Here is a 16,732-nt window from a genome sequence, read left to right on the forward strand (position 1 = left end):
CATCAAATAAAGTCCACTTAATCCACATAGTTGATAAATACATAATTTAAACAATTCATCAACTAATAATCCACGATAAAATCCATATAATTAACGAGACCAAGTTTAATTGTTTGCCAATTTAAAATCCAGCATCCATCCAGGTAATTGACAAAAAAATATATAATTAATTCTTCAATTAACTCCAGGCCAACATCCATAAAATTGACAGAACCTAAGTATCAGTTCAGCAATTTTAGTCCAAACCATAATCCCAATAATTGTAGAGTAGTGCTTAATATTACGGCAATTAAAATCTCAAGCTTAAATCCATGTATTGCAGAAAAGAATTTAGTATTTCAACCATTAACATCCAAGGTATGCATAGATAAAATTTGATAAATAAATGACCCTAGCATGCATTTAAAATAAGTTTTATAAACATCCTAAATCCCGTTAAATTGCTAAAATTTAGTTAAGCAATTAATCTTTAATCTGTCTTCCATCCGTTAATAGTATAGATAGTTCATTAATTTTATATTGTTTGCCCCATTGACTTAGAGGTCAACTTTAATCCATTTAAGATCTTAATACCACCCAAAATCAACTTCCTAATTCCTCTGTGAAATCCCAGAACCATTAGAACAATTCGCATGCTCAAACAGTACCAACAGTGTGTAAAAACAACAGAAAAGCAATAAAAAATGAGAAAGGGCCTGCTCCATGACTTTTGGAGCAGGCTCTAAGTGCCTGGAGCCGGCTCCTAAACACCTTGGAGCCGGCTTCCACCTCCTCTAAGAGCCTCCTGCTCAATTACGCTCCGTTTCAGCCAGTCTACTCCATCTCCGGCCATTCCAACCCCTCTATTCCTCTTCTATACTGAACTTAGGAGTCTTATCTAATCCTAGTATCATCCCCATACTTTGTTTACAGTGATTAAAAGCAATTACAGTAACTACAACAATACCAATTTTGCATGCTTAAAGAAACGAACTGAACTAAACATGCACAAACTGTAACAGAATTTAATTCAACACTTACATATCATCAATATAGCATATTATAAACATGTAAATCCCAGTTACTGATTAATTAAACCCTAGAGACTATCTAGGTGCACAGAACACGAGCCAACGGGAAAGAGGAAGAAAAGAACTTGCCTGTGATTTCAGTTATGAAATCTCGGCGTCGTGTCCACTGTTCCGACAACACGAACTACTGTAAAACCTCCTAGTGCTCCGGGATAATCCACCACAACCCTTCCTTGGTCCTCTCTGGTTTCCTCCTTGACAACCCTTACAGTACTCTGTTCCCTCAACCCCCTCTATTTTACAGAATTTACTTTACATTTCTGTGATATGTGTTATGCTCGTAAACCCTAGGCTAAAGCATAATGGTGCATTTATAGGCTTAACAACAAAACCCTAATCCTTGTAATATTAGAGCCAAAGCCCTAATGAAAATTCCAGTCAGCCCATAGAGCAGCCTAAGTTATAGTATACGTCGGCTACCTATACGTAAATTGTAATCCAAAGTTATAACCGTAACTTAAATATACTAACCTAATTTTTAACATTACAAGAATTATAATAATCTAAATCTCATTAAAACTAGTGAATTACAATTAAAACAATACAATTAACAATTAAAGAAAATAGCACCCAATAATGAAACAATTTAAATAAGTCAAATAATTCACATAAAATAATTACCAATTTAATTCAAATATCAATTAACAAATGTAAATAAATAATCAATTAATTCAAATCAACACAATTTAAATAAAACAATCCATTTAAATAAAACAATTAATTAAAATAAACCACTACTCAAATAAACAATTTGACACATAAGTACTTAGCCAGAAAGTCAAATTAAAATTGCACATAGAATAAAATTTAAATTCCAATCTTATCCTTTTAAAAATTAGGGGTATTACAGTAATTGGGTTGGGTGTGGGTTTGGCTCAACCCATTTAACACCCAACCCATTTTTAACCCACCATAATGGGTCGATAATGGGCTAATGACCCGTTACTGTCCCGCCCATTCACAATCAACCCAAAACCTGTCCAAGATCTTAGAGAAAACCCCTACCTCAAGTGTGCTTAGCCAAACAAGCCCTTAAGCTAGCCCAAAATTTGAAATCCTCCAAACCCTAGCAATAATGGTCTAAAATGAAAGCTCTCTCTAAGCTCTCTAACTTTCCCTTCTTGGTCACATTCAAAATCTCACTACAACCTCTTCAAACCAAAGTTTGAAATAATGGAGGCATATATGTATATAGATGTATAAATATAGAGAAAGAAGATAGAAGAAGATGAAGTGTTGGCCGAAAATGGGGAAGAAAGGGGGAGGTGGCTTTCTCTTGCATTCTTTTCTATGGCCTATAATGTGCCACTTGTCAAACATTGGGTGATTCTCTTATTAGGCAAAGTTACTCTCTTGCCCCTCACTTAAACAATTCATTCCACCCATATTCCACAAAATATCTACCTAATATATAGATACATGAATATGTATATGCATGAAAAATGTCTACAATGCCCTTTAATACAATATGCAAAACTAGGAGAAATTTCATTGCCCAGAAGTTGTCTTGACATTGACAAATTAAAAAAAATAATCCTGTCACTAGCAATTGGCTTAAAATAATTAAAAAAAAAAATATTTCTAAAACTCTTGGCTTGAGAAAAATACTTAAACAGGCCTCGAGACGTTACATTTCCTTTATGTTAAAAACTTCTTAATTTCTTCAATCAAAATATTATATCATATACATATATGTGGGTATATTTGAGTTTATGGGAGAAGATTTAGTGAATCTTGTCTATGAAAGTGTAGAGAATACTAGAGCCTGGGGAAGGGGGGTGGAAAATTGGGGCACCCTCAATTAAGGTACCTTTTAAGTCGCTAGACCGTTTTAATGTATAAAAAATGAATTTTAAAAGAAAATGAAAGTTTTGATTGATGTATTTTTATTCAGAAATTCAATCTTTACTTGTTAAAACAATTGTTGTGACTTCAAAGGAAACTTGAATAAGTTTAACTCAAAACTCTTATTTTCTTTCAAAGATTCAATCTTTTTACATTAAAACGGTCTAACTATCGGATAAACTTCCCCGTAAAATTCATCACCGTTGGCTAAAAGATTGGCCAGAAAGAAATGGTATTCTCGTTGGCATGTAAATTTGGCGTTGTATGTGTCCAAACGATGAAATTTTGTTGAATACATCTTGAGCCACAAGAATAACATGTGAGTGGTGATATTTAGTCCATTTTGGAACGAGTATTAGTCTTTCAACGTTAAAACGCTCTCGTTTCATTTTCTTTCAAAAATTCAATTTTTATACATTAAAATGATCTAGTGGCTTCAAAGTTACATTGATTGAGGCATTTTCATTAAAAGATTCAATTTTTACACGTTAAAACACTCTTCGTGACTTTAAAGGAAATTTGAATAAGTTTAACTTAAAACTCTCTCTTTTTTTTTTATAGATTCAATTTTTATACATTAAAGCGCTCTCGTGACTTCAAAGGTACCTTGATTGAGATATTTTATTCAAAGACTCACTTTTTACTCATTAAAACACTCTTCTTGACTTCAAAGATAACTCAAATAAGTTTAACTCAAAACTTTCATTTTCTTTCAAAGATTAAATCTTTATTTATTAAAAAGCTATAGTGACTTAAAAATATATTGATTGAGGTATTTTAATTCAAAGAGTTGGTTGGAACCTAAACTTAGGAAGATTGTAAAGATTTTATGACAACATAATATTATGTGCATCTCCTTTATTGGCCTATCATTAATTTTATAATGCTATATTTATACTATATACATTCTGATATGATAACAGTGTGATATAAATATAGAAGTAATTAAACAACATTTTGAAATGATTATGTGGATAGTTTTTTTAAATAAGAACATCAAAATTCCGCACAAAATATAGAAATAGATAAAGTAAGATCCATGTAATCTAGTATTTTTCTTGTAATTAATCTTAATTTATCTCTTTCTCTATTAATGAAAATAATTATTAAGAGAATTATTTTAAGGTTAGACTTTATTATTATTATTTTTTTTTTACGTTGACAAGAAACATACATTACCACTCACGCACTTTTTTTCCATTACCGAGCTCCAACCACTTCCCTATCTGAGGATGAGAAAGTTATATCTTTAAACTTATATGTTTTTTTCGTTTTTTAAAGTGACTCTCAGTGACTTTATTTTCCTGTAACCTTTTCTAACAAGGAAATAAAAATTAAATTACAAAAAAATCGATTTCAATATTTGTAAGATTAGTTTGAAAATAAAAACTAAGAATTTGAAAAACACATATAAATAATTCCTACAACTAAGTATGAAAAAATTGAGTCTTGATTTAAAAAATAACTTACACAATATCAAATAATCCACATAGATACTTCCTTATTTAATTTCTTGTAATTTAGAATTATTTCGCATATCATTTATGCAATTTTTTGTACTCTGTACCACGTTATTATTATAAATTAAATTCATATTTTTTTTATACAAAAAATGGAGAAATAATACAAATTCGGTTTTCCTTTTTTTTGGAATTTTTTTATTTTAGTTTTTTATTACTCATAAAGTTCATGAGAAGCTCGTGAGGGTGTCCTCATTCAAACTTCCCTCGCCTTATTGAATTAAATCACGTGATTAATGAGGGCATTTTAGGCAGTATGCTCAATTATCATACATAACACAATATGTAATGTGGTATTTTTTTTTCCCCGAATGTAATGTGGTATGACTGTGTGTATATATCCCTATATCATTATATACATGTACATATAATATATATATATATATATATATATATATATATACACACTCCGGCGGTGGAGTAGTTAGTGCGGTGGTCACCGGAGGGTCCAATTACAGACCTAACCCAATAATCAAAGTGTCGCATCATCAACTCCAAAACTCACTCAAGTTACATTCCCTTTTGACTTTCTTTCTTCAAGTTTCTCTCTCTCCTTTAATTCTTTTTAATGTATTGGGTCATCACGGATCTTTTTTATTTCAAAATTTCTGTGTAATCGTCTTTGTTCATCACCTAACTCTTAGGGATTTTGGGTGAATTCATACAGGATCTCAAAGCAGAAGAATCAGACCACCAAGAAGACGATGAAATCGGTGAAAGGTAATCAAGAAGAAGAGGAAGAAGAGGACGATGAAGAGTTCATCACCAAAAAAGACGCCCCTTCTTCCAATCACAACAGAGGTACATATATATGTGGGTATTGTTTATATGAATCTAAATGTTTGTATATGTATTTGTGTAAGTGTGTGTTTGGTTGAAGCTCAGCATAGTGGCATGACCCTCTTTCATTAGGGCTAAATTTAGGGAGTTTTTCTACCATTTCTTTATGATTGCCAGTTTCATTTTTAGCTTATAATTGTGTGTTGTGAGTATTCTGAATTTTGGTTTGACTGTGGAAGCAGACGGGAAGAACAATGAGAAGGCTAGTGCAATAAGATCAAAACATTCGGTGACAGAACAGCGCAGAAGGAGCAAGATCAATGAGAGGCATGTTTCATTCACAATTGATATCAATTCTGTTGTATTTCTGACATATGTGAATATATATAAACATAGAAATCTGTATAAATTTCGTTAACACGTTGTTCGTACTACTAATTCAGAAATTTATAATCTTTATTGTTATAATCAATTTTGTGGACTAGTGCCCTTTGCCCGATTGGTCAAACTTAGTCTTGTATAAATAAGATATATTTCTTTATTAATTTTTTAAGAACCATAATAAAGGGTATTGCTTTAGATGTAATTGTTGGCCTTAGATGCAAATGTTCAAGGTTGGATTTAATGGCATATGCAAGAAATTTCCAATTCTTCTACACAAGTGAAGACTATATTTTATTTGAATGTCATGATTAAAAATTGAAATTAAAAACCGCTGTCCCATAAGTTTATATTGAACTTGAGGTCAAAATATTAACTTAGTTAACCGTCTTCAAGCTATGTGAAAGTTATCGACCTTCAGCAATTGTAAATTGTGGTGGCAATTTTCCTTTGTGTTATGATAGCATATATTGTAATTAGTAAGTTTATGGAATATGTTTTCTCAATTTGTCACTTCCATGTTCGCTAATTAAGTGATTTTAGCAACATTTCTGTAGCATAAATGTTAGGGAGCCTTGCTAGATTGTTTGTGCTATGTATTACTAATGAACTTTTGGCGGCATAACAGCTTAGGTAGGACACATTGGATAAATTATATGACGAAGCCACATGAGAGTATTGTGTATAATTTTAGTTTAAACATGACTATGATTTCATATATTGTAATCAGTGAGTTTATGAAACTAACTTCCATGTTCACTAATTAAGTGAATTTAGCAATTTTTCTGCAGCATAAATGTAAGGGAGCCTTGTTAGATTGTTTGTATTATGTATTACTAATGAACTTTTGGCAGTATAACAGCTTAGGTAAGACACATTGGATCATTTATATGATGAAGCCACGTGATGGTATTATGTATAAATGGTAGTTTAAACATGACTTTGGAACACTTGGTATAAACAATTTAATTATGCTCCTGCCATAGTAATGTTGTCAAAATCGGCTGAAATTAAGTAATTCAAATTACTTTAGCAACTATCCCTTGGCTTGTTTTTTCTCTTTTTTTTTTTTTTTTTTTTTATAAATATCTCTTGCCTTGTCTAGCATTGAAACTGAAAGTAAGCTCTTATACTTGTCATGCCTCGCTGTGTAGATACTGTCTGCTTTGGTCACTCTCTGTGCTCACAGATTTTTTTTTTTTTTTCTTTTCAAAACACATGTACACAGTTAGGAGACGTCCACACATTAAGTGTCAACAACCTCTCCCCCTAGGCGATGTGGGACGTCACAATACTAGTCAAAATAGGTTGTAAGGGAGGATATGAACTTTGGTGAAGAGCTTGTTTACCATTATCTTCAAAAGTTCTCCAAATTTACATATTTTGCTTTTAAAACCTTGGAACTTGGTCATATTAACATTTTTGGTCTGGCATTTGATTTCATGGTCAACTTGAAGCAATGTTAGTTGTTGAATTCTTGAGATGGATTCACCTAATTCGAATTTGATTACAGGCCCTAAGAAGTTTTGAGTCCAATATTATAGGTATATTGTTTCTTAAATATGGTCTCATCATCTAATTATGATACTTCATGTGATTAATGTAGGTATTAAAACGGTGTTACTGAGATGATTAGTTTCAATGTTATATTGTAATAATTGTTGGGCATCCATTGATTTTGATTAATGCTTTGCCTCTTGTGATTTCATCTTTATAACGCTGCTGAAGCTTTAGTAGCTTGAAAAAAATGTTGAATTGGTATACCATGAAAGTATTGGGAAAATAGTACTATTTGGGAAGTTTGCATAGTTATCTTCTTTCCGAGGTAAAATTTAACCATTTGCCATAAGGTAACCATAAAATTACATTCAGTTAATTAGTGGTTACATGCATTTGAAAGTTGATGAACACTAATTAAATACTATGGTTAGGGTTGTCTCTAGTTTAAGTTGGATTTGGGAAAGGTCTTGAGATGTTCAAATGCGATGATTTAATTCTTAAAAGTTATGAGAAAATTTGATGGTCCTTTATTTTTTCCATTCAGATTTCAGATATTGAGAGATCTAATACCCCATAGTGATCAAAAGAGAGATACAGCATCATTTCTATTGGAGGTATGTCCTTTAATGCAGAAGTACATAATAACACATATATATTATTAATAGTTCATAATTTCTGTACTGAAAAATTGTTGGTTGATTATCATTTTACGAATGCAGGTGATTGATTATGTCCATTTCTTACAAGAAAAGGTACAGAAGTATGAGGGATCATACCAAGGGTGGAGCCCAGAACCCACAAAGTTGATGCCATGGGTAAAGTTTTGATAGATGGCGTACTCTTTTTTCTTTCTTCTCTCTACCACCCTCGAAACCTTGACTTGGAGCTTGAAATTTAAGACCCAAAGCCACCAAGACAAAGGTAGACCAGTATAGATGGCCTACTTTTAAGGTTCACTTGCTTGGTTTTGTGTGGGTGAATGCTCATTTGCAGCTGTCGAGCACAAATATGTATCATGAATGAATTGATCCACACATTTTAGACCTCACAAAAACTTACATGCTAGGCTGGGATTCCCATGCATATGAGACACATAATTTGAACCTCTCAACCCAACATTATGCATTTATATATAATTATACGTGAGTGAGGAACCTTTATGTGAATTTTGATTGACAATATAATTGTTTGGTTTATAAATATTTATAACTCTAGACCTCTGGTATCCCATGACAAGAATAGTTTTATGGATTTATTTATTTATTTTCATTTTTTAGTTTTAGGAAAATGTTTGTTTCCGGGCAGGGCCAATAATTCATGTCTAAATTCTGCGACTAAAATTTGCAAATGTTCACAATTCTTAAAAGAAGGAGCTCAAGCATGAACACTTTAAAAATATTTTGAAAAATTATACCATCAGCTTTTATCTCAAGGTGGTGTCTCTTATTGTGGTGAGAGATGTAGGGTTCAAGTATCAGTTTTGACATGCATGCATGCAGATTACTTATAAGCAAAATATTTTTCTTGGCACTCGTAATTTGGATAATTTTTTATGCATTTGCAGACTATATCATTGTTAAGCAATGACACAATGCAATAGTGCCTGTCATAGCTTTAATCTTTTAATCTCTACAAGTTGCACCAGACTTCACAATTTTCAAAGGCAAAGTAGAGGATTATATTTGATGTTCACTTTAGTTGCGTTATCAATTTTACCTTGTTTAATTTGGTACATGATTTTAGTGAACCCATGTACTAAACTTTCGTCAAAATTATGGTCAACCTCTCCTGAAATTTGGACAAAAATACAAGTGGGTTGAAGCTTTTAAAACTCCATTAAGGCTGTCCAAAGAAGAAAAAAATGAATTGCATTTAATACAGAGGTTGCCCTTTTTTGAAGTAAAATTACGGAGCTATCCCTACAAATCCTTTTGAATGACAAATTTAACCTTATGTGGTACGACAAAGATGGGCCATTCTCTCCTCTATTCCTCCTTCTTTGTTCTACTACATCTGGTTTCTCTCCCTCTTTATCTCCGATCACCACTGCCACCATCACTCTCTGTCTTATCTCCTTTCCCTCCATCAGACCTCCTCTTTCTCTCTCGAAAACTTTCATTCTCATTCCTTGTCTTCCTCTTTAATCTCTCCCCCATATTCTGTCCATCTTCCCCTATCTTATCTCTCCCCATCTCTCTCTTGCCTTTTCAAACTTTACTCTCTCCCCAACTTCCATACAGATTATACATAGATACATATAGTATTGGACTGTATCACAGTTCTTACTCCATTGGCGTGTGTGTATATATCTATATGTATATATTGTTAAGGGTGGTGAGGACCATCAACTGCCGGATCGACACCAGAACATGCATTTTTGAGGTGGAATAATACGAAGCCATTGTGATTGAGGTGCAGAATCATATACGATAATGATGCATCCATTGGTGGCTCCATTGAATTTTCTGGGAGAATGAGAGTACAGTTTGGGTTTGTCTTCCTCGGTGTCATTCACAACAGCAAAGATTTGGGCTTTATTATTGCAACGGGAAAGGGAGTGAAACATTGTATCACCTGACTCCTCCTTTCGCGGACCCATCTGCTATTACGATGGCTATACCAATATCTCCATCGCCAATCGCCGTTGAGAACCAGTTGCCAGAGATGAGGTCTGATGTCTTAGTCATCTTGCTGTAAAGATTGCCATAAACAATTAATAGTGGGAAGTGTTGACAAACGAATGGCAGAGACTAGAGAGAGAATGAGAGGGAACTGAGACAATGGTAACAAGAATGAACAAAGAGAGATTGGGGCCTGGGGTTGGAGGAGGGAGAAGAAAGAGGAATACATGGATGGTAAGGGATCGTTTTGGTGGTCTGGTGAAGGGGTTGAAAGCTCATATAATTTCTTAGAGAGAGAGAGAGAGAGAACCTGAGAAATTTTATTGAGAGAAAAGAGAAAGGTAGAAAGAAAAAATAAGGAAGGGGGGGCGGGGGGGATATAATGGTCATTTTCTTTTTTGTTATATTAACTTTTTCATTTCGCATATGCCGTTTCCGGAGGTTAAAGCTTCTAACTCTGACTGGGATATTAGAGTAATTTTTTGTGATAGTTTCATCCGTGGGTGCAAGTGGCAAACCTCAAGGGAGGTGAGGGTAGTTTACCTTTAAATTTATATATGATTTAGACCTCCTCTCCTTGAGCTAAGTTCTATGAGCTTTCAAAATTACTTTATTCTATTTCATGTGTTTATGTTTGGTTTAATGTTTCCGATGGATCATTTTTCTGTCATGCTTGATATTTGTTGTTGATGTCATGATTTGTAATGTTCTTGTGGGCTTGTTTTGGGTTTCTTTGGGGTTAGAGGGGCTGGTGCTTTTACTCCTCCCCCGCACAACCTACCCCACACCACATACCTATATTTCTTCTTCATTTTTTTTTTTTTTTTGGGGTGGGGGGCAAGTACATACCCTTATTTCTCTTCCCCTCTTTTTGAATGGAGATGGGGCATGTTAGTTATCAGTGAATAACTGAATATAAACTGCCTCAATCAGATGTTTTCCAGTGAAGTGGATTAGGGGGAATATCTCCAAAATGGGGCATGTCAATTGAATATGGATATTTTTGGTTCTTTTCTGAAATATCCCTTACGTAACATATTGGTTGGCTATCTCTTCATTTGTTTTCTTTTGCTTGAAGCAGAGAAACAATCATTGGCGTGTTCAGAGTTTTGTTGGTCATCCTCAAGCCATAAAGAATGGTTCTGGTCTAGGTTCAACATTTACCGGGAGGTTTGATGAGAATAACATGACTATCGGCTCAGCCATGCACACAGATGCACAGAATCCAATCGAATTAAACTCTAACAGGGATGCCTCCTGCAAAGCAATGGATCAGCAATCTGGCATGGCAAACAAGGCAATAGCGATGCCTATGCCATTGCAGGCAAGTATATCCACTTCTGTCCAAGGTGATGGCATACTCGCCCATCCTCTTCAGAGACCAGTCTCTGATGCACAATTAACTGAGTGCCCCACCACTAGTGATGCACTGAATCAACAGGAGGAACTGATGATTGAAGGGGGCACAATTAACATCTCTAGCGTTTACTCTCAAGGGTGAGTAATCGTAAAACTCAGTAAATTCTGGTTTGTTTACATGCTTCTTGAAATCTAGAAGGCTTCAGTTTGGGAAGTATATATGGCTGACCTTCATTGTCTTACTATAATGATCTTTATTGGGTATATTCATGTTGGCTTTCCCTTTTGACTTAGTATTCACCATTTGCTTTAATCTTTGGGCATTGTTGTTATACTTGTAATGATTCTATGGCCATGGCATGCTGTTTCATGGTAATCTATTGTAGTTTAAAGAAGCTTGTCTTGTTTTCTCCTTTTAATTGCTTTGCCTTTGAGTTATCTAAAAATTTACTAGCCAATTTTGGGAAGTCTACGAGCCTTCCCCGTCTTCACTAAACTGTTTGGTATTTTGGCTGGCGAGGATTGTGTTGGTTTTGGGTCGGAGCAGTGCATCTACCCTGAAAACAAGGAGAGAGAAGAGGGGTTGTTAGTCTGCCATCTGTGCGACAGAGTCATGAAGAAATTTGGAATCAGTTTGAATATTCTACAAAGCTCTTTAGAGCGTGATTTGTATTTTGATCCATAATTGTTCAATAAAATGTTGAAAGCCTGTGGAGTTTGTATATCCTCTCTGGTGCCTGGGCATTTGTGGTTAACATTTTATTAATAGTTTTAAAACCTTTTGGGACATAATTGGAAGGCTTAGCCAACTGCTGCCTTTTGATCGTAAAAGTAGGGGTTATATTGAGTTAAATTGCATTAAGAATGAACTTTTTGATTTTGTTTTTATTTTTTATAATTGTTAAGAATGAACTTTTGTGACTACCGTAATTGCAACTTCAAGTTGTTGGGCATTATTTATAGGAGGTTCTTAGTAACTTCTTTTTTTCATTACCAGAGATGGAAACTGTACCCTCCACCCTTGATTAGGTTTCCTCTGAAATGTTTTAAGATCAGACTGATCAGTCTGGTACTTCTATTCCAAAGTCAAATTTCTTTTACTGATGTCAACTAGCATGTCTTTTCTTCATTTCCTCCAAATGTTAAATTATAAGCTGAGACTAAAGGGCATTTTGGTGTCAATCAGGTTATTGAATTCTCTGACACAAGCACTGCAGAGTTCGGGTTTGGACCTGTCACAAGCCACTATCTCAGTGCAGATTGGTCTTGGAAAGCAAGCTAGTAGACAAATGACCTCTGGGATATCCATTGCTAAGGTAAAAAGCATTTTCTTCTCAACCCCACTACAGAAAAATCACATTGCAAAAGGATGGTTTTAGACTGCGGATGTTTCATTGTTGCTGTTATGTGAATTTATTTTGTTGGATGGTGACTTTCTTTTTCTGTTGCTATTGCCATTTTTAACCATGTCAAGTTTTCAACAATTACTGGCCTTCTCAAAAAGACAACCAATGTGGAACTAAGTTCCCTGTTATTGCCTTTTAGGATCATGAGAATCCTCATTCTACACATCAGCCAGTGGGACATTTCAGGGATAATGGTGAGGATTCCAATCAAGCTCAGAAGAGGGTGAAGATATCAAACTAGTATGGTGCTTCCCTGAGTCTTTAAGTTTTGCTCTGCTTTATATCTTCTCACAGTTTGAAAACTAGTTGATTGTGCATGCTGTATCTTTTGGTGGTTGTTTAGTTGTTTATTTTCGTTTTTCTTCTTTTTGCGATTCTGTGGAATCTTTCTTCATGTGCAGTCTCTTTTTATTTCTGTTAGTGGGTTCGGAATTAAAACTTGATGTTGAAAAAATACTTTAATGTTGGATTTTCAAGTTGTTCATTGCATTCATGTTATTGCCGCTGATGGCTCTTTATATTCTTAATATCCTCTTTCGGCAAGTGGATGTGTTCTCTGAACATTGTCTGCAAGTATTTTACTCTTTGGAACCCTATGTAGGAAGGATAATCAATTGGCTGAAGCATGAAGAGAAGCATCTGTATCTGGAGTTCTGGACATGAAATTATTCATTGGGATAGGCATACCAAAAGTTGGTTTGTGTTCAATCTGGCAGCGAAACTGGATTTTTGTGTTGCAATTGCTGCTTCTAGTCTTTAGGTTCGGTTTGGTTTTTGGGAAAGCTATATATCCAGGATAAGGTATCTTACCTGCAGTGTCGTTTGTGGCACAAGAATTACCTTTGGTTGATGATAAATACATTGGAAGGCTTCTTCATCTTGTATTGATAATAGATCCATTGAAAGGCTTCTTCATTTTTGGCCCCATGCTTTGATGATAAATAGTATATACATCGAAGGCCTTCATCCCTTTTTTTCTTGAAAAAAAAAATGGTTTTCTATATTGACTGGTTTCACTAATTGAGATTTTTGTGTTTGTGTTGGTACTATATTCAACAAGCTGATGCAGAGTCCTTATTGTGGCAGAAAGAAGTTTTGTTAAGTAAGAAATCTTCCACATTATGTAATGTTCTGTGGTAACCTACGGAAAAAGAGATGTGAAAACGTTTCCAACTTCCTGAAACAGCTCATCCCGCCTGAAGAGAAGCAAACTTATCATCGTTTTTATAACTTTCTGCACTTGAAATCTATGCTGTCGTCTGGTCCAATATGTGGAAGGGACTGGATGGCTAAAATTTTCTGCATCTTCTACATCCGGGCTTGACTTCCTTTTGGTTCTTGTGGATTTTCTGGCTCAAAAATTACAGTCCCAATGTAATATTTGTCGAATGACCTGTACAAGTTTGTATTCTTTCAGCATCTCTTCGGTATGGTTCCTTCTGAATGACGATAGATTTGAAGACAATTGTTTGTTTGCATGGTATTCGATATGCACTTCAAGCTTCCTCGCTCATAAAAGATTGTAGTCGGAAAGGAGGACTGACACACAAATATAACCTCTCGCTATGAGGTTCGAATGACATTGATGTTCAGTGTCAAACCATTGAACCAGACAATAGTCCTCAAAGATGAGCCTTTTCGTAGCAGAATAGTTTTGGAAAGTATGCTCTAAGAGGAATAAAGATTTTCGAGCCCCCAATCCCTGTACATTGAACCTCTTGCATAATCCTGTAGAAGTACATATCAGGGTACTATTTCATTGCTACAGATTTGAATGTAAACAAACGAGGAATTGACTCTACTGCATGCATATTATTGCTAAAACATCTGTTGTTCTTCACTAGCAAGAGCTTTGCCCTAATTTAATCCTTGCCCTGAAGCTGAACCATGGTCTGGTCTCCTCAACATGCTGCATTACTTGAAATCCTCCGCTTTGTAAGCCACACCATGCAACACAATACGCTCATATGCATGCATAAATGCAAGGGTTGTCATTAGTCCTACATTTTTTTATACAGTTTCCTCTAAGATATGAGAACCGAATGAACACCACGGGATTAGCCTAGTTGAAAAAGATTTGGACTCTGATATCTTAAGAAGTACTCCTTCCGTCCCAAATTTAGTGTCACCATTGGTTTCTGTGACTCACATTTGAGCCACAGAAACCAATGGCAAAACTAAATTTGGGACACAGAAACCAATGGCGACACTAAATTTGGGACGGAGGGAGTATCAAATTTTAGGATTGATTATTTCTAGGTGCAAACAATTCTTTAGGGGTCATTTTTACGGACATAGTCCGAGATTATTTCTAGGTGCAAACAATTCTTTAGGGGTCATATTTACGGACATAATCCGAGATTTACTTGTGAGTCATAGAAACCAATGGCAACACTAAATTTAGGACACAGAAACCAATGGCGACACTAAATTTGGGACGGAAGGAGTATCAGATTTCAGGATTGATTATTTTTAGGTGCAAACAATTCTTTAGGAGTCATATTTACGGACATAGTCCGGGCTTTACTTGATTCGTGGGAAGCGGAAGCCCGGCATCCCAATTATATTAAAAAAAAATAGGGTAAAGTATATTCACACCCCCTGAGGTTTGGTAAAAAAACACTCAGATGAAACTTACTTGTTTTTTGGACAAAGACACCCCCTGAAGGTTCAAAAATTGACAAAGACACCCATTTACATGAAAATTTGACCCAATTACCCTTTAACCGTTTAGGAGATTTTTTTAACTTTACAATTTAATAAATTTGACCAATCTACCCTCATGAATAATTTATGCATAAAAAAAATAAAAAATAAAAAAGATTTTTTTTTTTTTTTTTTTTTTTTTTGTTATTTACTTTATAAAAGTCCCAACTTCTTATAAAGGAAAATAGGTACCAGTATAACTTTATGCATGCCTTTGTTTTTTTTTTTTTTGTTTCCCTTTGTTTTTTTATTATTTTTCTTCCCTTCTATGTTGGGAAATGTATAATATTTGATATATAATTTAAGATGCATAAAGTTATACTGGTACCATATTTTTTATTTTTAAGGAAAAGAGATTGGTTTAATTTTTTTAGACGAAAGAATTAAGCATCTTAATTTAAAAATAAAAAAGAAAAAGAAAATAAGTAATAACAAAATATAATTTATTTGAAATATATGTATTGGATCAAAAAATCATTTTAGATGTCTACTTTTTTAAGAAGTTGGGACATTTATAAAGTAAATAAAATAAAAATAAATAAATAAAAAGTGAACAATATAAAGTTTTTTTTTTTTCTTTACTTTTTTTTTAATGCATAAATTGTTCATGAAGGTAGATTGGTCCAATTTATTAAATTATAAAGTTAAAAAAGTCTCCTAAACGGTCAAAGGGTAATTTGGTCAATTTTTCATGTAAAGAGGTGTCTTTGTCCATTTTTGAACCTTCAAGGGGTGTCTTTGTCCAAAAAACAGGTAAGTTTTCTCTGAATTTTCTTTTGTCAAAATTTAAGGGGTGTGACTGTATTTTACCCAAAAAAATAAAAGATGTGAAAATCAAATGCAACCATTGCGGGATGTTGGAAAAATGATTGAAAATAGATATAACTTTATGCCCAGCCATATGCAATGAAAACTGATTTCCCCATTTTAACTAATTTTCATTTATATAGATAGATAAATAATAAGTATTTCGAAATTCGGGCACATCTCATTTTGATTTTTTTTTTTTATTTTAAGTGAGTGGGAGATGGATAAAGTTTATTTTAACTCGCATGAAAGAGTTAGATGTGCCTCACATTTGTACAATGTATCACAATTCATAGATGTAGTCTTTAGGTTGAACTAGTTTCATGGTTTTAATAGAGTAGTCCAAACTTTGGACGGACGTAGACTCCATTTATTGGAAAACTAAAAACCGCCCAAAAATTCAGAACTATGAGAACTGAGTTCAAAATTACCAAATTTGATAAATTGGTGTTTTTGTTTTTTTTAATGGTATCTCTGAAAATCTCTTTCCAGTTTTTTCAAAAAATACTAATTGAAAATTTTGAATTAGAATTATTTCTGTTACTTTTTCTCTCTACTCCATGCTGCACCACCTTGTTCAAAACACTATACGATGGTGAACACTACTGCCTTATGTAGGCAACACTTGAGTCTCTTTGACACGGGAGTAGTGAGTTCTTGAGCGAGTGGTGAGTCCCGTCACTTTCTTGTGATTAGAGAGTTAACATAAGCCGAATCGATTTGTATAACATTACTTT

The 16,732-nt window shown here is 34.1% G+C and overlaps 1 protein-coding gene across 5 annotated transcripts; it reads left to right on the forward strand.

Annotated features, from left to right (window-relative positions):
• The first annotated feature begins 4,769 nt into the window (after nucleotides 1–4,769).
• On the forward strand, nucleotides 4,770–14,306 carry LOC132294757 (transcription factor BIM2-like). 5 transcript variants are annotated; one of them, XM_059792728.1, is made up of 9 exons: nucleotides 4,770–4,975; nucleotides 5,103–5,236; nucleotides 5,458–5,542; nucleotides 7,641–7,710; nucleotides 7,816–7,911; nucleotides 10,799–11,214; nucleotides 12,263–12,392; nucleotides 12,622–12,722; nucleotides 13,543–14,306. In XM_059792728.1, the coding sequence occupies exons 2-9, from the start codon at nucleotides 5,140–5,142 to the stop codon at nucleotides 13,544–13,546; spliced, it is 999 nt and encodes a 332-aa protein (XP_059648711.1). In that variant the 5' UTR covers nucleotides 4,770–4,975; nucleotides 5,103–5,139; the 3' UTR covers nucleotides 13,547–14,306. The 5 variants fall into 5 exon arrangements, with proteins under 5 accessions (XP_059648711.1, XP_059648710.1, XP_059648708.1 ...); XM_059792727.1 differs by having other exon boundaries at nucleotides 4,770–4,944; XM_059792725.1 differs by having other exon boundaries at nucleotides 4,941–5,005.
• Nucleotides 14,307–16,732: the final 2,426 nt, after the last annotated feature.

Source organism: Cornus florida, unplaced genomic scaffold, assembly GCF_030987335.1.
Source record: "Cornus florida cultivar Cherokee Brave unplaced genomic scaffold, ASM3098733v1 CherokeeBrave_3.0.0_Hap2_Chr02, whole genome shotgun sequence".
In the NCBI taxonomy this organism is placed as follows: domain Eukaryota; kingdom Viridiplantae; phylum Streptophyta; class Magnoliopsida; order Cornales; family Cornaceae; genus Cornus; species Cornus florida.